Source organism: Strigops habroptila, chromosome 4 (assembly GCF_004027225.2).
Source record: "Strigops habroptila isolate Jane chromosome 4, bStrHab1.2.pri, whole genome shotgun sequence".
NCBI classification, from domain to species: Eukaryota; Metazoa; Chordata; class Aves; order Psittaciformes; family Psittacidae; genus Strigops; species Strigops habroptila.
Genome location: NC_046358.1, coordinates 5,265,593 through 5,283,110, shown reverse-complemented (window position 1 = coordinate 5,283,110; position 17,518 = coordinate 5,265,593). Strand labels below are relative to the sequence as shown.

General features: G+C 43.1%; 2 protein-coding genes across 5 annotated transcripts in view; one reads left to right on the top strand and one right to left on the bottom strand.

Annotated features, from left to right (window-relative positions):
- Positions 1–14,567, bottom strand: part of CELF1 (CUGBP Elav-like family member 1) — a 63,402-nt gene extending 48,835 nt beyond the window's left edge. For 2 of the 4 annotated variants that reach the window (XM_030484765.1, XM_030484770.1), the window contains exon 1: positions 2,457–2,540. The gene's annotated coding sequence lies outside the window, so the exon portion shown is untranslated. Of the gene's footprint in view, positions 1–2,456; positions 2,541–14,391 lie in introns of those variants that run through there. The other 2 variants (XM_030484768.1, XM_030484769.1) reach the window with 2 other exon arrangements.
- Positions 14,568–14,592: 25 nt separating this feature from the next.
- PTPMT1 (protein tyrosine phosphatase mitochondrial 1) lies at positions 14,593–17,388 on the top strand. The gene is made up of 4 exons (XM_030484776.1): positions 14,593–14,931; positions 15,003–15,083; positions 15,612–15,803; positions 17,140–17,388. The coding sequence occupies exons 1-4, from the start codon at positions 14,761–14,763 to the stop codon at positions 17,269–17,271; spliced, it is 576 nt and encodes a 191-aa protein (XP_030340636.1). The 5' UTR covers positions 14,593–14,760; the 3' UTR covers positions 17,272–17,388.
- The last annotated feature ends 130 nt before the right edge of the window (positions 17,389–17,518 follow it).

Here is a 17,518-nt window from a genome sequence, read left to right as displayed (position 1 = left end):
TGTACAAAGCTAGGAGGAACTATGACACTACCTGACAATTCTATGTAGAAAAATGAGGGTTTAACAGATAGATTTAATGCTTAGACCTGCCAGATCTAAGAGGGACAAAATACACTCTCACTGATGAGCAAACAGTTGTAACTTCTGGTATGCAATATAATATAAATAGAAGTGCAGCTGGTAATGAAAACAAGTGTCTCTAACCACTAAGTACTTGACAATGGATACGAGCCCTATAAATCCAGTCTCACCAGCACCCAGGACCATCTGTAAGAGAACACTGGATCATTTAATGGATTCTGATCAATGAAATTACTGTCATAGTCAGCACTTGTCTACACCAGTTAGTTCTGATTTCTCATTACATTTTCCAGGAATTCATGTTTGTGGGATGTCAAGATCACCACTGACAATTAAGGAGGCTAACAGATAAAACAGACCACATAGCTCTCAACCTCAGATACATCCTGGCGTCAACAGTCTCTCACATAAATCAACATTCAGTCTGGACTCACTGAGGATTTACATAGTTTAAAGTACCACTATGGCCAATAATAAAGAGTTAGAAATATAAAAATAACTTTCTCTGGAAGAGCTGCTGAGGGAGCTAACAGTGCATCAGAGAGCGAAGGAGCAAGTGCACTAGGAAAGTCAGATTTCAACTAGAGAGGCCTATACAAATCAGATGAAGTTTCAATTACTGTAGGGCTCAGGCCACAACCCACAGAAAGCATGTCAATTTCTTGTAAATGCTACTTAGGAGACAGCAAGAAAAAGACAGCAACCAGAAACTCCTTTAGTGCCAAAACCTTACTAAGGAAGCAGCCTTATCTAAGAAACATGCTGCTTCTAATGCAATCTTTACACCACGCAAACTTCTCTCAGCACCAGAAGCTACTTACTCAATGCAAGGCAACAGCTCCCAGTCACTGCAACTGCTCACTTCATTTGTGCAGAGCTATCAAATACTGTTTTCTTCAGTGTCGCCAGCACAAGCACTAATGTGCATACATACATATTAGCACACAATCTGTACAGTTACTAAGTAGACCAGTTGAATTTCGACAGTATGTTCAACGATCAGGATGTAAGTTTGTTCAACTTAAGACATAGTAGGAAGAACAGAATAAATAGAAGAAATTCACATTTTGGGATCACTGCAGATTAAGACAATAAAAAGAGATGAAAACATTGTAAACGCCATGCTACAGCTTACCGTAAACAGAATAGCATAAAACACTTCAGATTTGGGATGTAGACTACATCTGCAATGTCTGTTCCATGTCCAGTCAGCAATTACAGCTTAAACAATCCCAAGATCCATCATTAGTCTTACAACCCACAATGAAAGTGTCAAGAGACACACACTATGAGAATGCAAAACAATCCTAGTCTACTGTTGAAAACATGAAACTGGGGCTCAGAAGCCACCAGTTCTCTTACTAACTATGGGACTGAATAGCATTGGACAAGTCACCTGATAGTCCTAAGAGGTTTTGGTTTTACAGTATTATCATTTCTTTGTTTTCTTTGTGACAAGGTGTTTTGAGAACTAATGACCGAATGTATTCAATAGGAGCCAGAGTATAATCACATTGTTACAGCTGCATTTCAGCTGAAAACCTAATAAAAAAACTTCATTAAAAGTTTCCACAAAACATTTCACTGTTAGTAACAGATTATGGCATCAAGGGACTCTCAAAATACCTGAAGAGTTGCAAATATAGAATGTAGATACAAACACAACATTTCATTTACTTTTTGAATGAGGATCCAAAATACACAGGGAAGACACATTCATGTTTTGCTTTATGGATACTGTACATGCCACAGGAAGACCTACCAAATGTAGCACAGAGGCTTATGTCTTCTTTTGGGGTAAGAGATTAAGGTGTAGAGAACAAAAACAATATACTCAGCTTAACCACTAAGCTTAGTTCTAGAAGCAACAACACTACCTGAACTTTAATAGCCTCATCCATCTCAGCCACAAGATTGAAACACTAACACTTTCACTTACCTATCATTAAAAGCAAGGTAAAAAAGCTCAATGGGAAAATCACTCTGTGCAGACAGTTTGCACAGCTCTCCATTACAGTAAGTCTTTCCTAATGATATAAAGGTACTTCTTTCTTTTCACTGCACGAAACAGAGTAAAATAAAATCCAAACCAAGAATTTGTATTGCGGGTCCCTCATGAAAATCCTCAAGTGCAATTGCTATTCTGTACTATTACACCTAAAATACTAAAAGTGGATACAGCGCATAGGATCATTTCCAGCACCTACTGCCAGCCTCAGAGGGAAAATCATCTTGAGGTGTCCCAATTTTGAAAGATCAGAATCAACCTGGACACAAAGTTCTGAGTAGGTTTGAAATTCTGTATTTTCCAAATGTTTAAGTGTGAACATTTGTAGTTTATTGCACAGAAGCACAACTATGAAAGACTGATTTACCTTAAGCTTGTATCTGTCTCTTGCTTGGCTTATATTAGGCAAATACTTGCCATGAACTCTACCGTGCAGAGTCTGCCATTGTCACGCCTGCAAACCAAAGAGTAAAAATATGCTCAATTACTTTTATTTTGAGGTGTTTTTTTTTGTAATAGGCACATGGTCAAATCCTTTGCAGAAGTAAATGGATACAAGTCTCAAATTACACTCATTTACATCTGAAAAGAACTGGAGTCAATGCCCTGTTTTAAGGAATGAATATTGATTCAAATCATTTCCAACAGCAAATAATTTTCATTAACGCTTCAAGAGATTTAATATTGGGTGTGTAGAGCTGAAGCTTTAAAAAAATATTCTCTATTATTTTTTTCTTCAAACACTGGCATTGCTGTGGGAATGTTCACTTAGGAATGTCCTGACTTTTGTTCAAAAACCCAAATGAAAGAAAATCTAACCATTTCACTGCAAAGCAGTTCTTCCTAAGTTTCTTCTCCAGCTCTCTGAAGGTTTCTCATTTGTCATCATTTGCAGCATCATTTAATATATGTTAGTTTCTTTACTTTGCAGTATTTACCCCTCTCTAATATCTTTATGTAGTATCTGAAGCATACAAACCACTGTAAATAATATAGAAAAAAAACCACCCAGATAATATAATCTGCATTAATTTACAAACTAATTCCCACTGAAAACACACCAATGCATAAACACAATGAGCACCTTGAAGCACTATTTTTGCCTGAATACCATTCACAGATGTAATGCCACCCTTACCATGAACTTTTCTCTGTCTGAAGCAGCTTACCTATGTCCTAGTTACAATCACCCAAAGACGACTAATAGAATGTCCTTCCTACTGCTATTAACAGCTTTTTACTCCACAAATTACCCTCATGGTGCATTTTGTGACCTGAGACACTCCCTCCAGGCTGCTTGCCTGTAGTGATTAATGCTCTCCGACTTGTGCCAGCTCAGCTTTGCTTACTCCTCTCTTCCCAAAGCCTCAGAAACCCTCGCTGCTGTACAAGGCTGGATCAGTCACCCGATCTTAGACTTTAGCTGGATGAGGGGAGAAGGGGGTGGGAAGGATCAGGAGTGTCAGTACACTTTGCCAAGAACTAGAGGCTCAGTACTTGCTTGTAGGTTTATGCACGTATTTTCAGACGTTCTTCACTTATACACTTCTCCATCAATTCTTTCCATTCACTGTTCCTGGAAGGCACAGTATGACATCAGCTGGTTTCCACTGCTAGCAGGAGAAGACTCCAGAAACTTTAAGACAAAACCAAGTGCTATAAATACAGTTTTGGCTGCATGAGGGCTCAAAATAGACATAAAATCCTCTTGTATATCTTGCTGGAGTCTCAGGGAGGTACCTTACAGTTCCTGAACCAAAACCTCACAGTAACTATGTAGCACATTATCTTCTTTCTGCCTCACATCAGAAAAGTTCACCAATTTCTTCCCAAATGAACAGCAGGCTTCTCTGTAGCGCAGCATCAAACACAGCATATATCAAATACTGCATTCGTAAAGAAATGTTACAACGACATTTAGTACCTCCCTAAGAACCAAATGATATGTGCCACAACAGGTAACACATGCAAGCAATTGTAACTTTATTTTTTGAGGTTATATTACTAGAGAAGACTGGCTATAAGGTCTTCATAAAGATTAGGTAGAATGAGGTGGAAATACAAAGGAATAGATCAAGTTATTCCTACTGCAGATCCCATTTAAGCCGATGCTCTTGCCAAAAGAATGGACTACAACTCTTTCATCATCAGCTATCTATCCCCACCTCTGTAAAACAAGCCTGGGAGAGGAAATGATCCAGGTGGGATCTAGCCTACCAACAACAACAGGAAAATAATAGTTTTAACCCAGACATGCTCCCTGATTCACTTCACTGCACAACCACACAAATGCTCTTGGCAGCACAAAGGAAAGGGGAAACACATGAAAGATGGAACAAGTCTCTTTCGGAGCAATACTGGCATATGCTCATTCAAATTACTCATGAAATGACATTATGAGATTTAGGTGCTGAATTTCACATCATTAATTCTCTGATTAATCCTTTTTAAAGGCCTCAAGTGATAAACAAGGCTTCCACTACTTCTGTTTAGAAAACACTATACTTGCAAGAAACAGATGCATCTATCACCTTTACAGTTATAAGTTTAACTAACTTCAAATGACACTGGACTTAATTCCAAATACCCATAATCTTCCCACACTTAACCTAACTTTGTTATTCAACTGCACGATTATGACATTAAAAAAAAAAGGAATGCTTCTCATAAAGAACAAAGCAGCAAGGTAAGAAGAAAATAAAAAATTACCCCTTCCTGTGGGATTTCAGCACCTTCAAAGGATGTCAGACAAAAGTTAATTTCTCACTTGCCTCCAACACTGATGAAACCTTTTCTGCAAACAGGATAACAATGCAGCCAATCCTTCCAAAATGGACGATTTCAATTCCCTAGTGCCATTCTACAGCCTGGCTTTATTTGTCATCTACTCCATGCACTTGGTGAACATATTTCTTTAGTGCTCTACCCATTTATCATGACATCTTTCACAGAATGGACAAACTAGTTTTTAAACGTGCAGTAGTGTACATACAAGAGGCCTTTGAAACTGCCTAATCATATTCCTGCCAGGAGACTACAAGCAACAGTTAAGTATGCTACAGAAAACTTTAATATTGGGTGTGTAGAGCTGAAGCTCTACTTTAAAGTAGAGGAATTGACGACCCCAATCACTGGCATCAAACAGTAAAAAGATTTGCTTTTAACTGGTACTGTAAACTCAGGAACAGTTTAGATTATGTTTTTGCCACTTTGCTCTGGCCTGTATAAGTGAGAGGATGTCAACTGGAGAGTCAGGAAGTGGAAGAGTGGAAAGAAAGGTAGGCAGAGGCTTTAAGAGGATGTGAGAATTGGAAAATGTATTGGGGCACTTAACACAACCACCTTAACATCCCAGAAACTGCATATTCACAATGAATTCCATAGGTTTTCCAGATGAAGACGGACAGCTACTGCAGCGTGCTGTCGTTAAACCAAGAATTATCAGAAAACAGCCATACAACAACTTGAGTTCAAGCAGTTCAAGAATGAGAACCCTCTGCCATGCATCCATCACATTTGCCTGCCTGCAGACACAGTGAGATATGGACATTGACAGCAGCTGAAATCCCCTGATTTGCCTCCAAAATTTGGTTCTTCCAAATTCGATACACACAGCTTTCTTGGGAGGAAAGACACTGAAGACACTGCAGTGGTAGGAAAGAAATATTATTCAGACTGAGTTTGTGGAACATGGTCCTCAAAAATGATTTTAGCAAGATGCTGGCTTCTGTTTCACAAGTGAAACAATGTTTTCCTCACTCAAAGTCCAAACACAAAAGGTGAGATGCCTATTTGCATAGATATTCAAAAGGGAGCAGAATTTGTAAGCTGACAGCATCATCTAGAAGACTTTTTCTAAGAAAAAGTACCCTATAACCTATTTCCCTCTTTCTCCATCTCAAAAAGATTTCTTGTCAATGTTAATGGTGGATATAGTTGCTGTCGCTATTTTGAGCACCTTTCTACTACTCACAGAACATCAGATCAACAGTTAACTGCAGTGTCAGCAGCTAACAGACTTCCTGCACTGTTTGTTCAGCTGATCTACTACTTAAGAACAGCAATTGTGAGTAGTCATCCCAATGTGTGCAGCAGGGCCTTAACACAAAGTTTATGCAAATGACCAGCCAGGGAAGTCCTAGTTAGAAGTTTCCAGCTCTTCCCTACAAGGCATTTCCTACAACCTCATCCCTCAACACCAGCTCCTTATTCCAAACTAGGCTGGCCAGGGTCTAGCTCCTTATTAATCCCCCTTGCCCATAACAAGCAAAGACAGCATTCAGTTCTTCCAGGACAGGATCTACCTTTCATTAATCTTCATGGCAGACAGTGACAACAGACCTTTTATGGAAACCTACAGGCCCTGGCTAATCACTTCCCAAAGCAGGCAGGGACATTAAAATCCTCATCCCAGCAGGCAGCAGCTCTTCTGCAGGTTCAAACTGTATCTGACGCCACTGCCACCCACTCCATAACTCTCTCTGCAAGACAACTGCCTTCCCTCCTCCACTCCCGGGCTCTAGACTCCCAGTTTGGATGAACTCCATTTCACAAAAATAAAGAAAACATCCACAAATAGATCACCTTTCACTTGGAATGCCAGTCCTCCCCAGAGACGCAGACAGACAGACGTAACAACAGAGACTGCAAGCCCTGGCTCTCAATTGTGCCCAGCCAATGCAGCATGCACACAAGGCTGGCCACACTGCCTGGTTAGCTAGCGTGCTGTGCTGTACAAATATAGAAAGCACAAAGCGGAACAACCGTTTCAGCAGAAGAGATTCTGCTCAGCTCTCAGAGGGAGGAGCAGGGAGCTGAACCAGCCGAACTGCTTTACCCATACATGGACTCTGAAGGAGACCATTGCTAAGATAAGTTCTTTTACACATGCACACTCTCATGCACTGTAACACTGTGCAGGAGAAGAAAAGAATCCGTGTACAAACTTCTAGGAGTAACTGTTTTGAAATGAGTTCCAGGTCCATTTTGCTCAAGCCCACCTTAGCAATGCAGAAATGTCCAACACGCTTCATCCATCAGAATCTGGGCAGCAACTCAGACACAAGATAAAAATCTCCCTTCCAGGGAATCCCCACATCCACCAGCATTTCAAGAACTACTAAATTGGCCAGGTCTTCCTTGTTGCTTTTGGACACACACCCTCACATACTAAACTCTTGGTTTGACCTCACCTCCTGCCCCAAATGAAATTAGAGCAAACTTTATAAACCCTTCTCCCTTTTTAAGTATTTTCCTAAACCAGCAAGAATGACCTTTCCCATTAGCTGACACAAACTACTATGGTGACCTGCTATATTCTGTCTGCTTTCCCAGTAGTCCTTTTTGCCAGTGTTTGAACACAAACTAAACCTTTTCTACTTCTTGTTCTCAAAAAACCAAAGAAATCCACTTCTATGCAGCATCCCATCCTCTTCCTTCCTTCCCTTCCCCTTTTCATGTTCTGGCACAGAAAGAGGAGAATTGAAAGAAAACCCAAATCCCTAGGTATTCAAAGAAAAAAAGAAAGTGGCACAGTCCCTGATTTTTTCTAGTACACAGGTATGAAAGTCAGCAAACTTGAAAGCAGTTTCATTCATCTACAAAAGCCTAATTTTTCATGGGAGATTTATCACTGTATTGTGCTGCCTAATCTTATACTTAGTGAATCTCCTCACATTTATGGGGTGATATGAAACTATCTTACAGAAGCTACCAGAAAAGTTCTCTCATACAAATAAGTGGAAGCTGTAACTTTCAGCTGTATCACAAATGTAGTAACCAATTCAGAACTCAGATAAGTGCATTTGTCAGGTAGTTCTGTTAATGTGACTTGCAAGTACATATAAACATGCCGGTATTTGAAACAACAATCTATGGATTTTTCTTAATTTCTCATGACTTGAGATAATGGTTTAGGCTACCTGCAAATTCTGAGCATACTCAGAATTAGCTGGATGCCAAGGCATATCCTGAATTATTTTCCTCAGAAAAAAGGATCAACAACAGCATCCGAGTCCAGCTCCCCTGACAGTAGTCATGAAATGCCTATTAAACTTAGTCTTGAATTAAATGAAAAATACTTTAAAATCCAAAGAAGTTCTAAAGCAAATTCTACATCAGAGAATCTGTCAGAGCGGCTTCCACACTGTGAAATACAGACGATATCACCTACAGCCAGTCTCTGATAGTGATCACATTCTGGCAGTGAATCATAGAATGGTTTGGGTTGGAAATGACCTTAAAGCTCATGCAGTTCCAACCTCCCGCCAAGGGCAGGGACACCTTCCACTAGAGCAGGTTGCTCCAAGCTGCGTCCAACCTGGCTTTAACACTGCCAGGGATGAGGCAGCCACGGCTTCTCTGAGCAACCTGTGCCAGCGCCTCAGCACCCTCATAGTGAGGAATTTTCCGAATATCTAATCTAAATCTACCATCTTTCAGCTTGAAGCCCTTCCCCCTTGTCCTGTCCCTACATGTCCTTGTTAGATGTCCCTCTCCAGAATGTAATATAGGTGGCTTTACTCCATAAATATCAGAATATTCTCACGTATCTTTTCCTAAGTGCCCAAGCATATGATCACAGATTTCTAAGCAGTCAAAACTGCTTTAGGAAAGTAAACATACAACCCTTCTTTCCCCCCCCAAAGATCTTGCACATTGATAATTTTCAACAGTAATATCACTTCTAACATCATTTACAACTATACAAGGAATCTTTACTGGTTTGTTCATAAATTGTGCTAGACATTTGTACAGTCATAACACGAGGACAAGACAAAAGAAAACCCAGAAGAAACACAATTCTTCTCTGAGCTGACATGTCATCAAGATGTATGGTTTTTTATTTAGAAGTTTAAATGAAAACCATGAATTTTTTGAAAGCAAGTAACAGGAAGGCACAGGTGAGTTAGCAGCAAGATTTTGAGATAGTGCTCTGCTTAGGAATCTAGGACTATAATTGAGAAAATTACTTTTACATTGTGTGGTGCTCATAGGAAACGCAAGAGCTAGATGTGACATTCAAAACATATTCTCTCTTCCTGAAAGACCTGTATTTCGTTGCCTTCTGAAGAATCATTTATCAAGGCTCTATCTTTTAAGATTTTGCAGAGATATTAAGATGCCTGGTGCTCATCCTGCAAATCTCTACATATAGTAAATTAAGGAAGATGCTATCATTTTTGTATGTAGACTTGGACATTGTCTGCTAAGTACTTCATTCAAACTACAGTCTTCAAAAATAACCAACTCCTCTGCTTTGAAAAGACAAGACATGAATGTTCCTTTTCCAACAGATTCTGAAGGATCTGTAGATAAAGTGTGTATGTGGGAATATCTTTTGAACTGTATAGTTTGGGGCAAAAATAGCAGAGAATATTCATGTATTCAGTGAAAACTTGAATTCTAAATGATAAGATGCTTGAAGAACAATAGCTTTACTTTGACATGCGAGATACTGAAATCTAGTGGATAAGAACTACATTATTTTTGTGAAAGGGGCAGTATGAAACAGCCTTCAGACAGAAGTGAAAGAAAGTACATTTTTAATGGAAGTGAAAAAAAGTCACAGTCCTGAAAAACTCTAATTTCAAGTAAAAAGAATGTAAGACATCACAGAACTTCACCTGAGTTCTTGTAAGAATTGGGAAAGCATTCAGTTCTGAGAGAATACACAGCATGCAACCATATAAAACCAAAATTGTCTGCAAAGGAAAGCCTGACAGGTAGCATACTGCCATGACACTGGATACTCAGTGAACACTCATCCTTTTATCAGCATGCTTATTCAAGACCTCCTTGAGGTGTGCTGCTGAAAAGGATAAAGAACCCCAAGAGCCTGATTATTCGGCATGAATTTCAGCAGTGTCTAAGCCAGTTATTCCAAGTTACATTTACAAGTAATTTAGTTAAACCAATGTGAAAATCCCCAAGATATGATTTTAAGACCAGTTTATATAATCTTGGACTTCCTCGAACTTTACCACTGCAATTTACATCATTAGATCAGTTATAAATCTACTCTAAATCAATAGTCATTACCAAAACATGCAGTTTGTCAGTTTTCCCACTAGCACTCTGCCTCTAACAGAGCAGCCAGTAAAACAGCGTATCTTTTCTAAAAATGAAACAAAGAAACAGACCATGAAATACCAAGAATACTGAAGACAGAAGAACAATATGCATACATGCGACAGAGAAGACAGCTTATGGACAATGATTCTATTTCTGGCATAAAGCTTTCACACATATATACCTGTGCCACAAACTGTATCACCTAAACTGAAATTCTTCATTAAGAGTTGAAGACTTCTGAAGACTTCTGTTCAGTTATCTAATCGCTCACTGTTCATCCTGAATTCAGTTAGCAACAATTCTCTTTTAAAATGCACAGAGCTAAGATGGCTGGAAGTTTTATGCTACTCAAGATGTCAGGAAGAAGACTTCCTCTACCTGGGATGATGACTGTGCTGTACTACATTGCTGTCAAACAAATAAGCCTGCTCCGTCTATCACAGTTCAGCTATTCATCCCTACAGCAAAGCGTTTGCAGACTAATTTGCACTGCAGCTTTAAAGTAGTGTACATTTTCTCCCTTGCTCTATCCAAATTTCCTGCTTTGACCTAACGTATATTTTAGCTTTACATGCTTGTATGTCACATCAGGTGCAAACAAGATGCTGCTCAGCTGATGTTTGGGAAATCTCCTCTTGAAAATCTGAATGCTAAGGCGCTCTCTTTTCACTGTTACACCCCAAACACAGAGTGTCTTAACAAGACAATCTAAAGTAGGCATAGACAGAAACAGCAGAAAAGGTGGTATCCTGCATTTTTTTCATGGAACACAAGGATCTCTAATGACAGAAGGAAGGACAATAAAACTACTGGTTACTTTTTTCCAATCAATATCATCTCTCTTGCCTCAAGAAATCCTGTAACAGGATCACAACTCAAGACACGGTGTTGTGATACTCCAAGAGAAATACCCATACAAGGGCCTAAATAACTTTTCTCAATTTACAACTCCCATTCTAATAAACCCTGAAGTATTTTACTCTGCTTTTATACTGTTTTTTTCCCCTGCCAAATAACCGATCAATGGATAAAAATGATACCTTCCTGCCTGAAGGCAGTTACCAAGGCAGTGAAATAACTCTGCACATAGCCTTGGGGAATGGTGAACTGAACGACAAGAAGCAATACTGAACATGCCTACATTGAAATAAAACATTTCAGACATTCACGGCAAGACTGATACATAAGAATGCAGAAATATAAATCTGAGTCTGTTGGATTATTGCTGCTGTGCAGAACTGGCTGCCTCATGGACATACCTGCTGAACAACAGTTTCTATTTCAACAGCCAGAGCACCAGGTTCTTCCTAGGTACCAGAGTTAGAGACTAATAATCAGGAAATCTCAAAACCAGGGAGAATGTGTATCACTTCCCACTCAGCCTAAAGAAACCACTGGAGAAAAAATTAGAGCAGGCCCTCTGAAGAGATCTGTGGCAGGAGACCCAGAAGACAAACAGATGAAATGAAGAAGCAGAGTTAACTGATGACCACATTTCAGAAAAAGATGCAAGAAACAGTTAACAAACAACCTGCTCATAATAAAGTTTCTTACAAAGTTCAGTTGGACACTGGATTAACTCAATGCAAGTCTAAGTACTTAAGATTCACATAAACATCTCTTTTTATATGAAATGCAACATAGTATTGTTTGCAGTAATTTCAAAAGGAAAGTTACACAGTATTATAAATATTTCTCTTATGTCAAAGTGCCATAATTTCTGGTGTCATCAACGTAAGAGGGACATGGAGCTGTTGGAGCAAGCCCAGAGGAGGCCATGAGGATGACAAGGGGGCTGGAGCACCTCCTATATGGAGACAGACTGAGAAAGTTGGAGCTGTTCAGCCTGGAGAAGAGAAGCTGCGTGGAAACCTCAGAGCAGCTTCCAGTATCTGAAGGGGGCTACAAGGATGCTGGAGAGGGAGTCTTCATCAGAGACTGCAGTGATAGGACAAGGGGTAATGTGTTCAAACTGAAACAGCAGAAGTTTAGGTTAGGTACAAGGAAGAAGTTCTTTACCGTGAGGGTGCTGAGGCACTGGAACAGGTTGCCCAAGGAAGTGGTGAATGCTCCATCCTTGGCAGCGTTCAAGGCCAGGTTGGACAGAGCCTTGGGCGACATGGTCTAGTGTAAGGTGTTCCTTGCCCATGGCAGGGGGCTGGATCTTAAGGTCCTTTCCAACCCAAACCAGTCTATGATTCTCTGAATTTGTTTCATCTAGTGATTCTTCAATTGATGTAAATGGTACTTGCAAGGGACCTCACAAATTATGGATTTATTACTGATGAGATATAAAATTATTATATATCTCTGTGCATATTAACACACCTTTCTAAGCCTGCATCTATTCTTTTGTTTTATATTAAAAAAAGAAGCAGATACATAAGGGAAAGCATGTAACTAAGGAGGTAGGATCTGGGATTGATTTTTCTCTAATGGAACGTTAGAAACTTTGAGAGTGAAAGGAAGAACACAGAGATGATTCAGAAGGGGTGAGCACACTCCACAAACAGCATATACTTTCCAAGAATAAATATCAGGAATAATATTGAAAGTGAGCATATGCTGAAAAAGAACAGTAATCATCTTAAAACTAAAAATAATCCTTTATCTCATTGTATTTTTAAATTCCTATTTAGGAATTTTACTCATATACACATCTGCACCCATGTCCCTGAGCAGATAAAAGAATAGTGAGAATTGTGCTCCTGCCCTGGGGACTTTTCATCTGCAGGAATGCAACTGAACATAGTAAAGTTGCAGGATTCAAGCTGCACCAACCTTCACATTTCCTATCTCAGCGTAAAGACGTAAGTGGAATTTTTAAGCATCTACCACAGCAGTAGTATTTCCACAAAGCTGCTTCTTAAAGGCTTAGGTCCAGACACAACTCTAGAAGTACAGAGTATCTCACATTACGCAGAGCTGCCAACAACATAGCTGAGGGGAAAGAAAAAAATCCAACGGGTTTATTATGGATATGCAATGCCAAGTCAGTGCAGCAAAATCTATCTTGTGAACTAATCTGCAGAAAAGGAATAGAGAAGAAAGCAAAAGGCACCAGGACATAATACCACAACTACTGTGATCACTAATACAAAGACTGGAAGGACAGACACACACACAAAAATAAAAGTAAGAATAAATAAATTCAAGATACTCAGCAAGTCCAAGCTCTTGCAAACCAGAAGCAAAACATACTTCAAGATATAAATTCCCACCAAGTATTTTTCTGAATCAAGTGAACTCCTGGTGAAACACACCTGATGGCCACACTCAAACAGCACATACAAGAAAGCTGCAACATTTGAAAAATGTTCCCTGACAACTTCTGGCAGAAGAGAATGCCTCTGCCTTAAAGGTGAAAACGGCTGGGCCACAATCCTTCAGGAATTTAAAGGAATGAAGGCTCAATGCTTTATTACAATGCTGCCTCTCAACTACCTACTCATGAACAGTCCTATAAAAACCCCATGGTGTTATCAACCTTTATTGCTTCTTCATGTATTTATCATTCATTTAACGGTCGGTCTCTCCTGGTTTTTATATTTCTCTTCTTACTTCATTCCCGTGGTGTCCGTTTTGCCTTCTCACGCTTGACACTGCAAATCCTCACACTGTGCTGAACTCCAATTCCCCTGCTTGCGCTTCTCGCACACCCGACTTGCCTCGCATGCCACCAAACGTTTCACTAGTCCAAATGACAGGCCTCTACCGTGCCCCCGACGACTTGTAACTGCACCGTAGGTTAAGCCCCCGGGCCGCTCCGCAGCGCCCGAGCCGCCCAGCTCAGCTGGCTGACGGCGGCCGTAGCCCAGGGGAGTCGCTCCCCCGCCCCAAGGCCCGCCCGGGCCCGCCGCAGCACCCCCCCGCCCCAATGGCGACGCCACCTCGGGCTGCGCTCATACCTGCAGCGCCCCCCGCCGCCGCCCCGCGGCCCGGCGGCGCCCGAGGCGCTGTCAGCGCTCGGATCAGATACGACAACCGGCGGCCTCCGGTTCCGGGCCCCAGAGGGGGCTCCCGACGGGGCGGCACCGCCCCCCCCCCCGGGGTGGCGCGCACAGGGCGGCGGCGCCCCGCGGGCCCCTGCCCCTCCGCGCCAGGGGTAGGGGAGAGGCGGGCGGGCGGGCGGGAGCGAGGCGCCCGCCGCAGAGGCTGCCGCTGCGGCCCGGCACGAGTGGCCTCACGGCGGGAGCCCCGGGAAACGGGGTGAGAAGAAGAGCCGTTACCTGCGCGATGCGGATCGCACTCTCCGCGGGCTCGGCTCGGCGCTGTTCCTGCCCGGCGCGGCCCGGCCCGGCCCGGCCCGAGCTCCTCCTGGCGGCCGCCGCCCTCACCTGCCCCCGGGGATCCACCCGCGCCCCGCTCCGCTCCCTGCGCCGCCTCAGGCCGGCTCCGCAAGATGGCGGCGCTTCCGGGAGAGACCACAGCGGGCTCGAGGTGGAGGGGTCGGGACTGTGCGCCCGCCGTCCCCTCCTACCGGCCGTCCACTCGGTGCCCCGCCCGACACCGCCCCGCTCCCACTGCAGGCTCCCCCGCCTCCTTACGCTCAGTGCGCTCGCCCGCCCCTCAGCCGGCGCGGCGCGGCGCTGCCCGCGATGGTGCTGGCGGAGGCGCTGGGCGCCGGCGCGGCGCGACTGCTCTTCTACCCGACGCTGCTGTACACGGCGGCGCGGGCGCAGCTGCCCGGGTCCCGTCGGCCCTGGTTCCACCGCATCGACGGCGCCGTGCTGCTGGGGGCGCTGCCGCTGCGGGGACGCAGCCGCAGGGTAAGGCGGTCGCGGCGAGGCGGGCCGGGCTGCGGGGGGCCGGCGGAGCCTGACGGTGCCTGTGCCCGTAGCTGGTGGCGGAGGAGAACGTGCGCGCCGTAGTCACCCTCAACGAGGAGTACGAGACCCGCTTCCTCTGCTGCTCCGCACAGGTGAGCCCGGGAGCTGCCGGTGCCCGTCAGGGTCTCTTGTCGCCCTGGCTGTCCCGGCGCTGGCGAGGCTTTAGCCGGGATGCTGACAGCGACCGCTTCTGACAGCAAAGACGCGGCTTCTTCGTACCTGAGCTGGCTTCTGACACTGTGCGAGAGGCCAGTAAAACGTGAGGATGGAAAGAAAGTGTTAGAGCTGCGGCGGCAGAAAGGGGAATATTGAATCCATGTACATCCCTGTGCACATACAAGAACACCTTTTGCTTCGGGACGAGATCCCAGCTCCCCTCCTTTCCTTCAGCTGAACCACACCTTTTCAGTTCCCTTTCACTTCTTTCTGATAGCCAGCGCTGAAGTTTTCATACATCTGATTTAAAGGATACATAGAATTGTAGAATGGTTCTATTCAATGGAATGGTTTGTATTAACATTCAAAGTCAGCTTACAACCCTACTGAATTTCCCAACTTTCTGGAAAATAACCACAAAATACCCCAAAGTTAACTGATCGATTCTGCTATGTCCATTTCAGGAATGGGAGGCAATGGGAGTGGAGCAACTGCGTCTCAGCACCGTGGATCTAACTGGAGTCCCCACCTTGGAAAACCTCCACAAGGGTGTTGAATTCATTCTGAAACACCGAGCCTGCGGTCACAGTGTCTATGTGCACTGCAAAGCGGGACGCTCCCGCAGTGCCACCATGGTGGCAGCATATTTAATTCAAGTAAGAAGGATTCAATGCTAAATGAGGTTTATTTTCCTATGGTCTAGGCAAATACAGCCAACCTTTACAGTTTTCTTTTGCGTAAGAAGCCTGACCATTAATAACCAGGTGCATTAATGTACCATAGAATCATAGAATAGTTTGGGTTAGAAGGGACCTTCAAAGGGCATCTAGTCCAACCCCCCTGCAATGAGCAAGGACATCTTCAACTATATCAGGTTGCCCAGAACCACATCCAGCCTGGCCTTGAATATCTCCAGGGCTGGTGCATCCACCACCTCTCTGGGCAACCTGTGCCAGTATTTTACCAACCTCATTGTAAAGAATTTCTTCCTCACATCCAGCCTGAATCTCCCCTCTTTTAGTTTCAAACCATCACCCCTCATCCTATCACAACAGGCCCTGCTAAGAAGTATCTCCCGATCTTTCTTATAGAACTTTTCAGAGCTGAAAGGTCACAATAAGGTCTCCTCAGAGTCTTCTCTTCTCCAGGCTGAACCACCACAACTCTCTCAGCCTTTCTTCACAGGGGAGATGCTCCATTACATGTGTACACAGGCACATGTGTATCTACAGCCCTACACATGCTACATTTCTTCCCTGCTCTCTAGATTCTATGACTTTATAGAGTTTGGACTGGAGACCCAGTTTAGGAGAGGTCCAAGCTTGGACTGATGATTTGTAGAATGTGGCAGATGGAAGTTTTGAGCGATACTGCTGGTTTTAATTCTATGGAGGAACAGATTGAGATGGGAATAGCAAGTCACTTGTGAGGGTAGGTTCACTGAGCAGATTAAACATCCATTTTTGTTCAGATTTTTCTCCTTAGTTAGCTGAAGTGGTGAACCTTTCTAAGCTTTTCAATAAATGCAAATCAGGATCAAGAGAAGTGACTTTGGTTTTCTGAGTTCCTCTACAGACCCAGCACTAAGAACAAAATCCCACATGTGGATTTTAATATTGGTGTTTTCAAGTGCTCCCTGGAAAATTTTCTAAGTGCTGAAGTGTGATAAGAATATTCATAAAGGTTTCCAAAAAATCAAAGCAGCAAGCTGCACTTTTGCTCTGGTCTGGTGGGACTAGGACAGGAAACCATTCACAATTTGATGGAAGTGTGAGTGAGACAGAAAATGGAGATCCCAAGCAGTAACCATCCCTTTTTACCTGAGGGACCCATTTCATGAACTTGCATTGATGTTCAGGCCCCTCTGTGAGGAACATGAAGTAAACAGAAGGGGCAAAACAACCCTAGTGTTGCCTGTAGCCTCCAGGAAGGCTCTATTAACTAGTACAGAGAGGGAGTGTATTTTCACTTGCAGGGTTTCTGCCTTTTCAGCTGCATCACTGGAGCCCTCAGGAAGCAATAGAGGCTATTGCCAAGATCCGTCCCCACATCCTCATTCGGCACAAGCAAGTCCAGGTCTTGGAGACATTTCACAGGAACGTGATCGCTGGGACAACTGCATAGTGTCAGTAAGATATATCAAAATCTCTTGTCTTGGCTGCTTTAAAAGAAACTTGAGTCTTAATGATCTATGCATTGAACTTCTTGACCACCAATAAAGAAGTTTTTACATAAATTACAGTAAAGTTTCATTAAAACCTTTCCTTGTGGCCAATACCTTAATTCTCTTGGAGCCCCATAGTTCTCTCCCACACACAGTATCAGTGCTGAGCTGACCTGCAATCCACAGGAAGTTCTGTAACATTTGCAG

Coding starts and splice junctions, on each gene's coding strand:
- PTPMT1 (XM_030484776.1), top strand. CDS start 14,761: ATGGTGCTGGCGGAGGCGCTGGGCGCCGGCGCGGCGCGACTGCTCTTC. Junction 14,932..15,002: donor TGCGGGGACGCAGCCGCAGG/GTAAGGCGGTCG, acceptor CTGTGCCCGTAG/CTGGTGGCGGAGGAGAACGT. Junction 15,084..15,611: donor TCCTCTGCTGCTCCGCACAG/GTGAGCCCGGGA, acceptor TGTCCATTTCAG/GAATGGGAGGCAATGGGAGT.